The sequence below is a fragment of the Fulmarus glacialis genome, unplaced genomic scaffold (assembly GCF_000690835.1).
Source record: "Fulmarus glacialis isolate BGI_N327 unplaced genomic scaffold, ASM69083v1 Scaffold47869, whole genome shotgun sequence".
In the NCBI taxonomy this organism is placed as follows: Eukaryota; Metazoa; Chordata; class Aves; order Procellariiformes; family Procellariidae; genus Fulmarus; species Fulmarus glacialis.
The window spans coordinates 1-14,703 of record NW_009234818.1 but is presented as its reverse complement, the minus strand read 5'-3'; the positions used below and the strand labels follow the sequence as shown (position 1 = coordinate 14,703).

The 14,703-nt window shown below is 34.5% G+C and overlaps 1 protein-coding gene across 1 annotated transcript; it reads left to right on the top strand.

The window, feature by feature from the left end:
• Positions 1-89: 89 nt before the first annotated feature.
• LOC104082578 (calcium uptake protein 3, mitochondrial-like) lies at positions 90-11,038 on the top strand. Its single transcript, XM_009585766.1, has 4 exons — positions 90-194; positions 1,160-1,317; positions 4,350-4,424; positions 10,251-11,038. Exons 1-3 carry the CDS (start codon positions 155-157, stop codon positions 4,416-4,418), a joined length of 267 nt encoding a protein of 88 aa, XP_009584061.1. The 5' UTR covers positions 90-154; the 3' UTR covers positions 4,419-4,424; positions 10,251-11,038.
• Positions 11,039-14,703: the final 3,665 nt, after the last annotated feature.

The following is a 14,703-nucleotide window of genomic DNA, read 5'->3' as shown; positions in this document are numbered from 1 at the left end:
TCCCCTTCCCCCTTCGAACCTAGTTTATTCAGTTGTCATCTCTACTGATAATTCTTATGGTGCATATTGTTCTTTTATTTTTTAGGGTATCACGTTTGATGAATTTAGATCATTTTTCCAATTCTTGAACAACCTAGAAGACTTTACAATTGCAATGCAAATGTATAATTTTGCAAGTCGTTCCATAGGTCAAGGTAAGTATTTATATTTTAATAAAAATCTGTTGATAAAGATACAGAACTGTTGACAAAAATACAAAAATGTTTTGTAATTCCTAGTTTGTAGTTTTAATGTCTCAAGTTAAAAAGGCTAGGACTCCAGCTTTGAGAGGAGAAGGCTTGGTCATATCATAAGAGATACGATAAAACTTTAAGTAGTGGATAAGCTGAATGCAGAATAGTTGGTCACCAAATCCTACAATACAAGAGTTAAGAGGCACTTGATGACACCAATAAGAAATCAGTTTAAAGCAAACAAAAGCATTTCTTTACACAGTGAGCATCTGGAATCTGGCCTTCTGCAAAGGTTGTAGAAGGAAACAATATCAGAAGGTCCGAAATGCGATTAGACAGGTTTTTGAACAAATCAGTAAGTGGATGCTGAAAGAACTAGGCAAGTATGTACTGACTAAAATCCTTAATACAACAGTTGAGATGCTTGGGGAGTGCAAGGTGAAGAATATGTGAAGTGGTCAGACTCGTGTGCTCTCCTGAAGTAGCATCTTCATGGGTCTGACACAGTAACACCAGCATAGTCCTACCTCATGTGGCCTTACCAAAGGAGTATACTGTTTTCTCTGTGCTCTATTTCTTCGGTTCTGTTTTGTGTCAATTAAGTAGATGCCATCAGTATACATGTAACATAGGTTTAATTATAATATGATTTTCTAATTTTGTTATTACACATAGTATAGTATATGGACTGTTATCTTTTGTGTAAAATAATTGATACCAATTAAACAGTATCGTTTTATATCAGTTGAGAACTACTTGGTTTAGAACTGTGAAATTCAGTCCTGATTTTCACATTTTAGTATTTTTTGAGTGTTTAAATGTGAAAACTCAAGTTAAAAGTTTACTTGTATTTCATAGTATGTTGTCCACAAAGTAGGATTAAATTCATGTATTTTATTTTTTCTTCTAATGTTCTCTTTATGCAGATGAATTCAAACGTGCTGTGTATGTAGCCACAGGTGTGAAGCTTTCACCACATTTGGTGAACACAGTGTTCAAAATTTTTGATGTCGACAGAGATGACCAGTTGAGTTACAAAGAATTTATCGGCATTATGAAAGACAGACTCAATCGAGGGTTTAGGGTAAGGATTCTAATTTTTATAGTTATCTTAGTTGACTTTACTACTTACCAGTACTTACTTTAGCACCTGTAGCACCAGTAGGTTGCAAACCAACAATGCATATGTTTAAAGACATATGTTTTATAGAAATCCTGAAGCAGTCTATAAGATAAATTCCTTCTTAAATTCTTGATTTTTTTTTGTTAGAAAGCAATACATAGAGGACATAATGAACCTTTATAGTACACAAACCAAATAGGAGATGAGAAGTCCTCTGCATACTGTCGTTTTTTCTGTATTGTGTGATTGATAGATTGGCATTAAGAATTTTAACAAGGGTAGCAATTATGTCTGGGTTGTTTGCAGGGAAGAGACAGTTTGTCTCTCAAACTTGGGCAGTTTAGTTAAAGGTCAACCATTGGCTCTTCTAAAACATTGTTTAAAATACCAAGTGTTGATAATGACTGTTGGAAAGAGTTGCAGCAGCAGATAATTTTAATTTTCAAATAAAGAATTAGTGAAGTGGTGCTGAACAATGGTATATTCTAGTTCAAAGTTGCTTTTCATAATTTAACCCTGTATCTAATATATTAAATTAGAAGAAGCTAGAGGGCAGGAAATTATTTGCAGAAAATTTTCATAGGGAACAAGCTTGTAAATCATGCTTTGCCTTTTAGGTAAATGTATAGGCCTTGCTGCCCTCTTCAGGTTCTGTGTAGTACAGGGGAATTTTATAGTAGCAGAAAAATTCTTAATTAGAGTATGATCAATAAAAGTCACATATTTTTCTTCATATGACAGGTGTTAACATTTTTAACTAAATGTAAAATGGTGTTCTTACTGACAACCTAATCTCTGAGACATAAATCTTGAATTGTATTACAGTTCCTAAATTCACATTTCAGTACATTATTTCTGTAATGTAATTTTAGTCATTTTCAGTTAGCTTCCTAAATATAATTTTAGAACTTTCTGTGAAGTGGTGTTGAGTCTGATAGCTTACTTGTTATTTTTGTAATATTATGATCAAACGTAAAATGTGGATAACAACCACTGCATTTGTAACAAACTTATTTCCTTGTTGGTCCTCAATTCCTTTTATTGTGGTGTGGGAATGATTATTGTTTCATAACCGTTTCAAGATGTTCAGCTATATGTTTTGTTTACTAATTGTAAGTGTGCAGTGTATGTTAATTTTATCAGAAAACAGTCTGCTTACTAAGTAATTCTTGTAAACGTATACATGTTTGTTTCACAAAATGCATGACAGAAATCACGTATAATCCCTAAAAATCTATATAATCCAGCACTATTCAGTATTATGCATGTATCTTTCTTTTGCCTAGGCCACTATAAAATATTCCAGTGGACTGTAAAAGAACTATAAAGAATAGCTAAGTATGTTCAGAAGAATAGCATGGTCTTTCATAAATGATATGTCTAATTTTAATTAGATACAAGATATCTCCTGGATTGCATAGGAGATGATCATGATTTGATCCTATAATTCAGTTATATTCAGACATGCCTACATGCAGACTTGTGAGATTATTCAGAAAAATGCATTCTCTTCACTAATCAGTAGTATTCCAAGACAATTACAGTACCAAACTTAGGAATTACAATTTCCAGTAAGGTTTAGTAAGTGTCACACAAACCTAATTTTTCCAAGAGTGGGTAGTAGTAAAAACTCTGCAAAAATTTGCCTTTTCAGTTTAATAAACGTCCCCCACGCAATCTTGGTTAAGAAAGAAAAGAAGAAAACACGAAAGAACGTTTTGCCCAGAACAAATTGGTAGAAAGTGTCATTAATTGCTTCCTATTGTTTGTACATTAAAAGTTACGCAGTATTTAGTGTGGCCAGAACAAGTAAAAGTTCACCTTCTTGCTCCTGCAATGTGGAGGGCTCAAATGTTGTCTTGTGCTAAATCAAAACTAACAAATCACTAACCTTTTCTTTGTTAATAACTGTGTTTCGAATCCATATTAAGATTTGGTCAATTCCACTATACAAATAAAAGAACATTATAGCTTCTGCTTATGCAGTATTTTGTAGCAAAATGAAAATTTTTGCCGTGAGAAATTTGAATCTCTTTATGAAGTGTAAATGCCTGATTTTCATGTTACGTATCCTACAGTTAATGTCTGCCCAAATCAATGTAGTCCCTGATTATCACTCTAAAACATCTAAAAATAACGGTTTAAATAGGCCTATGATTTGAAGTATGATTTTACAATTAACATCTAATACTCAGTAATTCAACTTTTTTAAAAGTTGTTTTACTAAAATGTTTGCCCAGAAGAATCTTGAGAGCATCACAGAGCTTGGTACTAGGACCTTGTATTTTGGAAAAGGACATTTTGTAGTTACATAGTCTGACAAAAGCAAACATATTTAAGAGCAAAGAGTTACACAAGTCCAATGAAACTGGAGTTCTGAAAGGTCAGTCAGTACCTACCAGCTTTGTCCTATTTAAAAGCTTAGCCATAAACTTAGAGACTTGAGGAAGGTCAGGTACTACCCCTTATAGGAACATAATAAATGTTCATTTTAACATATATTTTAGATATGTTTTTGGAAAAGTGAATGTCTTAAAGAGGTTATCAAATGAAATTTCTCTCTTTCTGGATTACAGTATTATAATCTGAAACCTTTTTTGGTTTTAGTAGTTTGAAACAAAGTAGTATATTAAGCTGCCATCAAGTGGTCAGTCGTAGTATTGCCATAAACTTACTAAAATGAGCAAACGAAAAGCTTTATTTTTGCTTGCTGTTTGGTTTAAAATAGTAATTTCCTTTCTTTTTTTTTTTAATTTAAAAATAAATAAGAAGATTCCCCTTCCTTTGTAAATTCCATTTTTAAACGGAAAGATTTGGAACTTAATGACTAAATGATAAACATTTTAGCTAGCACATACTATACTGTATCTTCTAGTTATTCGTCACTTAAAGCCATTTTTTTGTATTTTCATTATACCCTTGTCTTATGCTTACTTCTGGCTGCCTTCATATGTTGTCTGCATCTGTGCACTTCTCCATCTTCTGCTCCACAGGGCTACAAACCTATACAGAGGTATACTACTTTCAAATCCTGCGTGAGGAAGGAACTCTATAGCAGATAAATGACGGTATGTGTTAGCCGCCCAGTCTGAGTGTGCTGGCATGCTTGCAGGAATGGCTGAGTGTTAAACTGTCACTGTTTTGTTTCCTGTTCCAAAATTCAGGAATAGGTTATCTGACTGTAAGCAATGTGGTAGCTCAAAGCGTCATGTTGTGGTTTTGACTGAAGCGATAGAATGTTATTCTGGAGTTGGCAATGATTGACTCGCACTGTCACTGTTTTGTAAGCAAGCTGCAATTTTGTACTATGTTTGAAATAAGGAAAAGTATTCTTTCACAGTTTCTGTTGCTGTTTTATGTCTGTCCTGTGACCACTTCTCAAGTAATTTCTCAGGTACCTACAGCTAATAAGTATTTACCAATGAAGACTGTAGAGGCAGATTTTTCTTCCTGAGAAACTGTAGTAACTTGATTTTACTTAGATTTATACAGTTACACTTTTGAAAACAATAATGTGGTTTTGGCTCGATTAATGCTGTACTAGCAATTTTCAAAACTCGGCACTGGGCCCACACAGGACCACCATGGCTGTTTCTGCGTATCCACTACATGAATGTTCATTCTTACAATCAGATTGTACTGTGTGTTTCAGTGTAAAAACTGGGGTGTGCATATTCTGTAGCCATATTGTGAAACTGTTTGTCACATGGTGGACACAGCAGAAATGTGTTAGTAGACATTTCTCTTCTTGCATAAAGCAAGAGTTTGCTCCTTTGCAATTTAAGGTTTTGGTGCCAGCACTTTTTTCCTGTTTATATTTATAGACTTTGCAGTAGTTGCTATGAAGGCCGTTAACAGCTCATGTAGGTCCCAGATGGGGAGGAACAAAGCGATATACGCCATGACAAACAAGGCCCCATGGGCAGTGGTCTGGTGTGAATGGAACCTGTGGAGTACCCAGCATATCTCGTGCTCCTGAGCCAGGAGGGTTTGACTGTCATTCCCCTGCTGGTTTTAATTCTGAGGCACAATATTAAGCTGAGATTTCTTGTCAAATAACCATCTTCAGATGCCTCCATACATCAGCATATTGGCACCTGACCTTCTGAATCCCCTTTCCTATCATATGCCTCTCTGAGCACTTGTATGCCACTGGGTGTACTGGGCCTCTGGTTTAAATCCTTCTTCCCCAACTCTGAAACAGCATGGCAGGAAAGCGAGGAATGTAGGTACACTAAGCAGAAGTGTCTTGGATCCTTTTTATCTGGGGTGATGGCTGGCTTCCAGCACAGTGGAAAATCTAAGTCTGTAAGGGTAAGAGGTGGGGTCCATTTACCCAGACTGATAGCTCACCAGTCCCGCTGATGTTTTCCTTTTGTAGACCCTTGTGCAAGACAGGTAAGGGAGAGGGAATATACCTAAACCATTGACCTATTCCCATGGCACAGCATGTCATGTACCCCAAACTGTGTTTTTTGGAATTCTTCATGCCATTTTTTTTTTTTCCAGTGAAGCGTCACATCTTTTGACCAGGCTGGTTCTTTGAAACTCAGCAGTAAAGATGGCTTGGGGCACATCCAGGCTTACGCAACTGATCTGTCCTCCTAGAAAGATGACAAGTTCCATTTGATCTGCATACACTCTTCTCATACATACAACATTTAGCATCCATAGGATTATTTCTTTATTATTTTGATTAACTATTAACATTTTTTAAGTTATACATCCTCTTTATGAGTATAACCCAAATACTGAAGCATTGTACTAATATGTGAGGAACAGAAAAGGAAATCTGATCTTAACAAACAAAGCGTCTGGTTTCTGGGAAGTGGGAATGTGTACTGGGAAGTGTAAATGATTAATGAAATAGTTAAACCAACGTTTTAGTAATCCAACTCACCAGTCACGTAAGAGGAAATTCATGGCTTTCGATTAATTTTATGTAACTTCATCTCTTTGAAACTTTTGACTCTCAAAACTTCCTTTCTTCATTTCCCATGTCTTTTTAAAAATCATTTTAGGAGTACTTTGTCTTTTTGATCCCCACTAATTCTGCCACAACCTACACTGTAGTTGCATATCAAGTACTGTTTAAACTGTAAACTTTTCAAGATACGGAACAGCTCTTACAGGAAACTGGCAAAATGCTATACAGTCATGATACTTTCCTAATTTCAGTTAAGGGTATGGGACCAAGTGATGCCGCGACACAAAAGAATCCGATATCTAATAATCAAGCCTAATAAAATTAGCTTGGTGACAAAAAGAGAGACTGTGTTAAAAGCATCAAGTTTACATACATCGACACCTTGACAGAGATCTGAATTCAGGCAATAAATCATTCATTCATCTTTTGAGATGGAGTAAACTGGGAGAAAAATATACAGTGAAGATTTATAAAGGGAGATTTTGTTCACTCTGTATAAAGTCATTCTCAAGAAAAAAAAATTAAAGTTGAATAATAGTATGTCTACACTACGCACTGGGAGACAGACAGGGAAACCAGGTTAGTTCTCAGTGCACTGACCTGGCCACAGGCAGCCTCACTGACATAGTGTAGAGGTTGCTGGTTATTTACCCTGCTCTTCTTCCCACCTGGAGCTCCTGGATGCTATAACAAGAATTTTTCTGGTACCTAAGCTTGCTTGTGTAGGTCTGTATCAGATATCTGATATCTGTTCCTTGTGCACTCAAGAATGCACTGTAAACCTCAAGTATATAAAATTCCCTCATCTTTGCAGACACATTAGTCAGCTACTGCTCTTCACTTGAGCAACTGCTCCTTGTCTTTTGTGATGAACTACAGTAACATATCCAGTTGTTAGCTATTCCGAGTTCCTTTTTGTGCAAAGTGTTACTTAACTTACAGTATTTCTTCAAATATGTTGTTGTAAATATTTATTAAAGTTTGTTGCAAGTGTCAGTTAATAGAAATGGAAACTGTAGCCGAAACACATGTGAAGTGATTTGGAGTTAGTTCCTGTGGAGAATGGAACTAATTCTATCTTTGCCGTACAGTGTAGAGTGAAAGTGAATTTACATAATTCTAAAAATAATTATTTTCTATTTAGTTTATAAATTGAAAAGATAATAAAGATGGAATCATTGGAGATCTGAAATTGAACAATTGGGTAATTAAATTTCAGTCAGATGTACAAAAAAAACACATAAATGTGCGTGAAATACAAAAATCTGCTGCAATTATATCCCGAAGTTAGGTGCAATACACCTAATTTTAGTTTGTTCCAAATATAAATGAACAGATCATTGTCTGTGCTTTGATATACTTTCTCTGGTAAGCATAGAACTCTGGTGAAAGAGATTAAGATACTTGGCATATGTACCATAGATTATACCATACTTTGAATCTGCACTCTGAAAAGGGATAAACAATACATTGTGCTGTACATTACGTATCTCTAAATTGCACTGATGCAGCATAAAGAATGTTATACCCTTATAATAAATAACGAAAATCTCTCCTTGGGGAACAACTGTACAAGCTCTGTGTGGTCCAAGCAGCTGGCAGGGTTCTGGGAGAGCTTGTCTTTCTGCATTGCTCTCCCTCAGGCCACAGAGCCTGACTCTGCATCGGCAGGTAACTCCTTTGCGAACACTGCAGGGAGAGCAGAAGAAAACACGTTAGTAGAGAGAACTGCCTAACAAAGCTGAGAGGAGAACTCTACTTTGAATGCCTGATGGAGGGGTTATCTAGGACATTTCTGACGAAGCCCTTTCAAAGTTAATTTCCGAAGAAGGATGCTAGAGGCCAGCTTCAGGAGGGATCCAAGTCCATCTGAAAGTACTGTTTGCTAAACTATTTGTGTGCTCAGTAACTGTAGTAGATACTTAAGCTATAATTCCAATTCTGTTCACTTCTAAAGTATTGAAAATAAATATTATATGTCACAATTGTAAATCTAGAAAATAAGTTGTAAGTCCCAGTAATTCCTTGAAAATCTTATGGGTTTTGCGTTAAAAGAACTGTTTTTTAGATGTTCTGAATTTTGTGGGGCTTCTAGATTTCTGATTAAAGGTTTTTAGGAAGTAATAGTTAATAGCTACAAACAGTCTTGGACTGATTGGGGAAGGAAATTTCATTTTGAGAAAGACATGAGAGACTCAAGCCATGGATTCAGAACCTCATTGCTAGTCATGTTTCAGGAATAAATTGCTGTCTTCTATAAATACTTCATTCAGTCAAGCAACATTAAGATGTGTCATGTAGCTAATATTTTGAAAGCTTTTAATTTCCCTACTTTCCTAATATACAGCAGTTGAATACGTCTATCATAAGAGATAGCTTTAAAAAAAAAACTGAAGAGGCTGTTGCTTACTAGTTGAAGAGACTGTTGCTTACCTCTTCTCTAAAGCAAATAAAGTGGGAAGTGTGTGATAGGCACACCTTACTGATTCATCTTACAAAAGTAACTGAAAATTACAGAACCCAGACTTTTCATCCTAAAACTGACTAGAACCTTAAAACATACCTGGTTACAGTGGGAGGAAAATGTTCCAGTTAAATGTGAAAGCATTGCAGAGTATGTGGACAAAATGTTCTTTATATGGATTTGGTACAGTGAGAGTCGATACAAGAAGAATGTGCATACATTAGAAATAAGTTGATGAACAGTTAATGTACTTCAGTGTTTCTTTTACTGATTTTCATGAACATTTCTCTGAACCTGTTTCATAAAATAAAATATAAATGCATATCTCAAAGCACTGGTTAATCAACTGAATGTGCTTTTCTTAAGTAATGCAATGCATTTTGCAAGTAATGCTTTTTTTCCCATAAGATTGACCATAAATCGCAACTAAATTATGCATTCATGTAAGTATTGTTTTTAATATTTCATTTAAATCTGGATTATATACTGCTGTGGATTAGACTGTTTTCTGAATATTTACAACTTCTGCATAATGTTCTGTGCTTTTTAATTACACAAGATGAGTAATAAGAATAAATGAAAGGTAGCTTCACTCTCTAATGGTTGGTTTTAATATACTGCAATGTTGCAATATTTTTAACTTCTTCACTCAGTTCAACCAAAACAAGCTATCAGACAATCTTTGACCTTGACACTGTAACCATTTACCTCCAGATACTGGACTTAATTTCTAAGATGGATTATAATTTAAAATTACTTGTAAATGTTTCTGACTTACCTACAATTACAATTCATTCCTGTTCCTTACTTAACCTCTTTCCCCAGTTGAAGGTAATATTTAGTCCCTCTCCATTTTCTGTACTTACTGTTAAAATAGGCTTGTGAAGTTAGGAATAGTGGAAGAAATAATGAGATCCAGTGATAACAGCATAGAGTCTAGTGAATCTCCCAGGCAGCTTTTGGACAATACTCCTCTCCATTCAGTGGGCACTTACTAATGTCAGTGAACTACAATGCAGTTTAGGATTAAGGTGACCTCGTATAAAGAAGCTTTCATAGCATCTGCCTGTTTTGTATTTGGCTTTTCCTAATGCCTCAGTTCATGAACTTCAATAATTTTCTATGCTTTTTATTTGGTGTTAGAGGTGAATTTTTTAGTACAGTGTTGACATGAAGAAGTGAGAAACAAAACGAGAGAGAGAGCAGGACATATCTGAATAAAGAGGAAATCTTTTCTTACAGCTTTTAATATACATAGGCTATTTGTTGAATGCTAAATGTGTGCTGTGAGCTGAGGATGCATTCTGAATATTTAACCTGTGTACAGATTTATAACCCTCATTTTAAAGAAATACTTCTGAGCCATAGAAGTATTTGATCTTTCATGATTTTAATATTAAAATATATATCTAGTTGGTATGAGTGTGAGTCAGATTTAGTGTAATATTAAGGAATTTAGTGAACGATATCTTTTTCCAACTGTATGTTTTTCACATTTCACAGGAGACTCCAAAGTATGGTTGGAAGGAATATTACTCTTGTGTGATGACTGTAACCAGTGAACATCTCAGAGATCTATGGAAGCAATTTCGGAGACGAGATACGCTGAGATAAAGGAAGAAAGAAGGATTATCTGCACTGTCTAGAAATATTTATTCCTATGAATTCTTAATGAAGAACAAACTAACCCAGGTGAATCATGAATCTTCCAGCTGCAGTAGAAAACACAGGACTTGTTTTCCACTTAATGTAGTGATCATCAACTCTTACAACTGCTTTTAAGTATGTATTTTATTTAAATGACAAACTATCACCTGATTGGCAGAAGTCTTTTTTTTTGTTAAGAATATATTTTGAATGTTATTTTTTATTATTTTGAGATATGTTTGTCATTTAAAAGAAAACAAAAAAAAGTTTTACACCTGGGTAGGCAAACGTTTTGGCAGTGAAGAGAAACTGCCTCACATGAGCTTAGACTGTGAATTTGCTTTCAGAAGAGCACTATTAAAATTTTGTGCTAAATTGGGAATGAGAATACACTAAGTAGCATAACAATTGTATACGAGTTGAATGTACAAATTAAATTCTTAGAAGCTAACAAAGCTGTTACTTTAAAAAGAGTAAAGCTGTTATGGTTATAATATGAATGATAGGTATTTACCTAGGAAAGGTACTGTATGGACTATAATGTTCAGATTCTCCAAGTCTTACTATTATGTTTATTAATTTATCCTTTAAAAAAAAAAGTACAGATTTTAAGATGTCTTATGAGCAGTGTGTTGAAGAAAAGTCAAAATGTTCAAATTCATGTTAAGTAACACACACTTTGTAATATTTATTATAAATTTTATTGCCATACATATAAATTCACTGATATATTCCTGGTAGAGTAAAACTTCATGTGTTTCTTGTGAATAGTGCACTTTTATATAAAGTAAGATGTGGCACTGAGTAGAAATTATAGTTATTTAATTTGCTACTCTGGAATGCAGTATCTGAAAAATAGGTAACTTGTGTTTGTGTCAAACAAAAAAGCAAAACAAAACATGAATGCATGCAGCAGTACAGAGCAACATTCACTAAGTAATATTATTTGAATATTACGTATCAAATATTAGACATAAATTAGGCCTTACAAAGTTTGTGGAGGCAATCAGTGCCACCATGACCTTTCATGCCCTGTAGGTTTAGATGTTATGGAAACAGTGGTAAGGACACTGTTACATTAAGTTTTCATATTCTCTGAATTTTTTCTTTCTATTTTTTCTTTTCTATTTTTTTTCTATTCAGCAGCAGCGTTTTTCCTTACTCCCTTTCAAGGTGATTGTTAGGTGGTGTGTATTAAACCCAAACAAACATGAACACATATTTCTTATATCCTTGAAAAGGTTCACTGGAAATTAAGTAAGTCTGTATCTATTTAGGAACAATCTATGCCTTGAAATATTTCTAGCTGAATACACACACACAAATAATGCCAATAAATTGTTATCGGAAAGGCAAATATTTGATGGAGTCTGACAATTAAAACAGAACCAAAATAATGGTTTTAAATCTTTTATTACTCCAAATACCTGTAAGCAAACTTCTCAAAATTGTATTTAGTGCACATGTTGCTCAAATACCATCTTACATCACATATGAATAGAAAAGATGTATGGCATCTGTGTGAGTACACCTAAGTTTAGAAATGTTTAATTTACAATAATATTTATCTGCTAAAAATCAAAACAAAATGAAAAGGAACTTTTTTTTAAAGAAATTTCACTCTGGGAATCTTAGGAAAAAAAAGTGCTAGGTGTGGCTTTTATCTGAGAAAAAGCCAGTTCAGAAAGCTTTTGAAGGATGCTACTTTAGTCAATATTTCATGATAAATACTTACCAAATTTCCACCTTGGTGTCCTTAAACTACCGACAACAAGAAAAATCAAATAAATTGGGATAAAGACACAACAGAACATGGATAAGCTGCAATCCCTGTGTGATCATTTAGGGAATTAATTGTATTCAATGTATCGTCTTGGTACGGAGAACTGTCTCACTGCTTCTTGTCAGCATATGCAAAACCCAATTTGCTACTTCAGTGATGAAGGACAAAAAATGGGAAGAAAGGATAGGGAGTTATTGAAGGGGTTCCCATCCTTCCTCTTCATTCACTGCTGCCTACTGACAGTGATCCTCCCCTTGGAGGAAGCAGCAGCACCATCATCATTTTGCTCCTCCACTGCCCTAGGCAATAGTGCACTTTGCTTTTATGGCTGGCTTGAGACAATTTTATCATTTTTCTATATATTTCCTAACTATAGTCACTTAATACAAAGTAGAATGTGAAAGTGTCAGATTAGTTTTTAAGAGGTCTTTTTTTCTCATGTTTAATAATAAGTTATTTAATATAAATATGAATATATGCATATAATATTCTTGTTTATTTCAAAATAAATGCACTGGAAACTGATTTTCTTTGCAGTGTGTATCATTCAAATTCTTTTGTCATAAAAAAATCTTTTGTTTCGTAACATGAATGTACAAGTGCTTTGAATTAGAGCATCTCACCATCACAAAAAAATAGACTTTTTTGCTTCTTTTGGTCATTTCTTTAGATAGCTTTGCTTTTCTGCCATAGAATTCTGTATAAAAGAGGAAGTGCAAGGACAGACAGGTGAAAACAAAGCAGGGTAATGGGACATGCCATCTGCTATAGAGGCACCCCTCGGATAGGCAGCAGTCACTGTGCACAGTAGAACCTTATTCAAAACCCACCAAATTCCTGGCAGCAGAGAAAATTTGTATGCCGCAACTACATTATGTGACAAGTTGCGTAAATGAAGGCTTTTTGTAAAAACAGCTCTTGTTCTTTTCTGTAAGTTAAGAAACCTGTAATAATGTAAGAAGATACTCAGTGGATGCTTAGGAACTGCCCACTGATGCCCAGACCAGCTGTAAATTGTGATAAAATGGTAATTATTAAACCTGCAGCTTTGGTAGCTTTGTGATGCTAACTTACTTTGTCTGAGCTCTGATGAATTCCTCGTTCCCAGCAGAATAGCCTGTACTGCAAGCTGCTCCCTGCTAATCTTCTTCTGATGTTTAAGATCACACTGGCAGTTCCTTCCTTGCACGTTTTGGCAGTAAGTCAATATAAATTACTTCCACTGCAGACTCTTGTGTTGTATGACATAGAAAGTCATACATACGTGACATAGAAAGTTAGCAGCCTGAAGAAAAAGAAACACTATTTAACAGTGACTTGAAGGAGATTGTTGGTCATACTGCCTGGTTTCTATAGTTATTTGATCTCTTCTTTTCCACCTAAATATCAGGATAAGGATGCACTGAAATAAAATGGGAAAAAAATGATAGAGGAATTTTTCACTTTGATTTGACATTGCGTAATATTCTTTATGTATTGATGTGTCTTGCCATCTTGTCCCACTGAGGACACTTCAAGACAGTTTCTAGCAAAAGAACTCCAGACTAATACTTGCAGAAGGAAAAGAATCAAACCAAAAGCTCACTATTCAAATATGAATCTGAAACAAAACTAATTTGTACCAATACCAAGTCTGAACTCCGCTTAAAATCAAGCCAAAACTAATATGAATATTTTCTAATAGATGTGAGGTTTGAACTTACAGTATTTTTCCCTATATCTGAAAATCCAGAAAGCATTTGGCACGCTGAATCTGTCAGCAGATGGTGCCGTTAAATATATTATGTTCTTTTTCTTACACACATAATTGAATACATGGAGGTGTGCTTTAATCTTGAATGGGTAGTGTTAATTTTTACCACTAGTTTGACTTATAAATTGCTCCCACAGAGGAACATTATTATTAGCTAGGAGCATTCCATAAAAATATTAGTACCCACTTGAAAATTTTAATATAAAATATGTAATTTTATATATATAAACATTCATAGAAACAGCAACATATTAAATGTATTTTAGTAATATATTTCTGTTTATTCAATGTAAACAAATAAACTATTACTCCTGGTTTTTTTTAAAAAGTACACAGCAATGAATTACCTATTTATATGTCCACCTTAATTTAAAAATAAGTGAAATGAAATTAATATTGTTGCACGGGAACTTTTCCAGTTCCCGTTTTATAGCTATCCGTTGCAAGTAGCTTTTCATTTACAGTTTTCTTCTGACAACAAATTTATAATCCTTCTCCTTTTTAAGCAGCCATACCCATAAGCCATGATTTTTTAATAACTGTTTCTACTGTTACATGGGTTTAGGTGATTTGCCTGAGGTTGTAATTTCTGGTTTGAAACAATGAACTCTAACTCTTTCCAACCCTGATTCAGAAGCTACAACCTAGATTCAAGAGAGCGTAATGCTGTAAAAATAAACTTTCAAGTATTCAAACCTCTGCAGTAAAATACTGAGCCTGAAGTTAGTCACCGAGGCTCTCCTAATGGATCATAGAATCATAGAATCATAGAA

Bases quoted from the DNA above. Each gene is read 5' to 3' on its own strand.
- LOC104082578 (XM_009585766.1), top strand. From the start codon at position 155: ATGCAAATGTATAATTTTGCAAGTCGTTCCATAGGTCAAG. The intron at 195-1,159 runs GTAAGTATTTAT...CTCTTTATGCAG, and splicing joins AAGTCGTTCCATAGGTCAAG to ATGAATTCAAACGTGCTGTG. The intron at 1,318-4,349 runs GTAAGGATTCTA...TCTGCTCCACAG, and splicing joins GACTCAATCGAGGGTTTAGG to GGCTACAAACCTATACAGAG.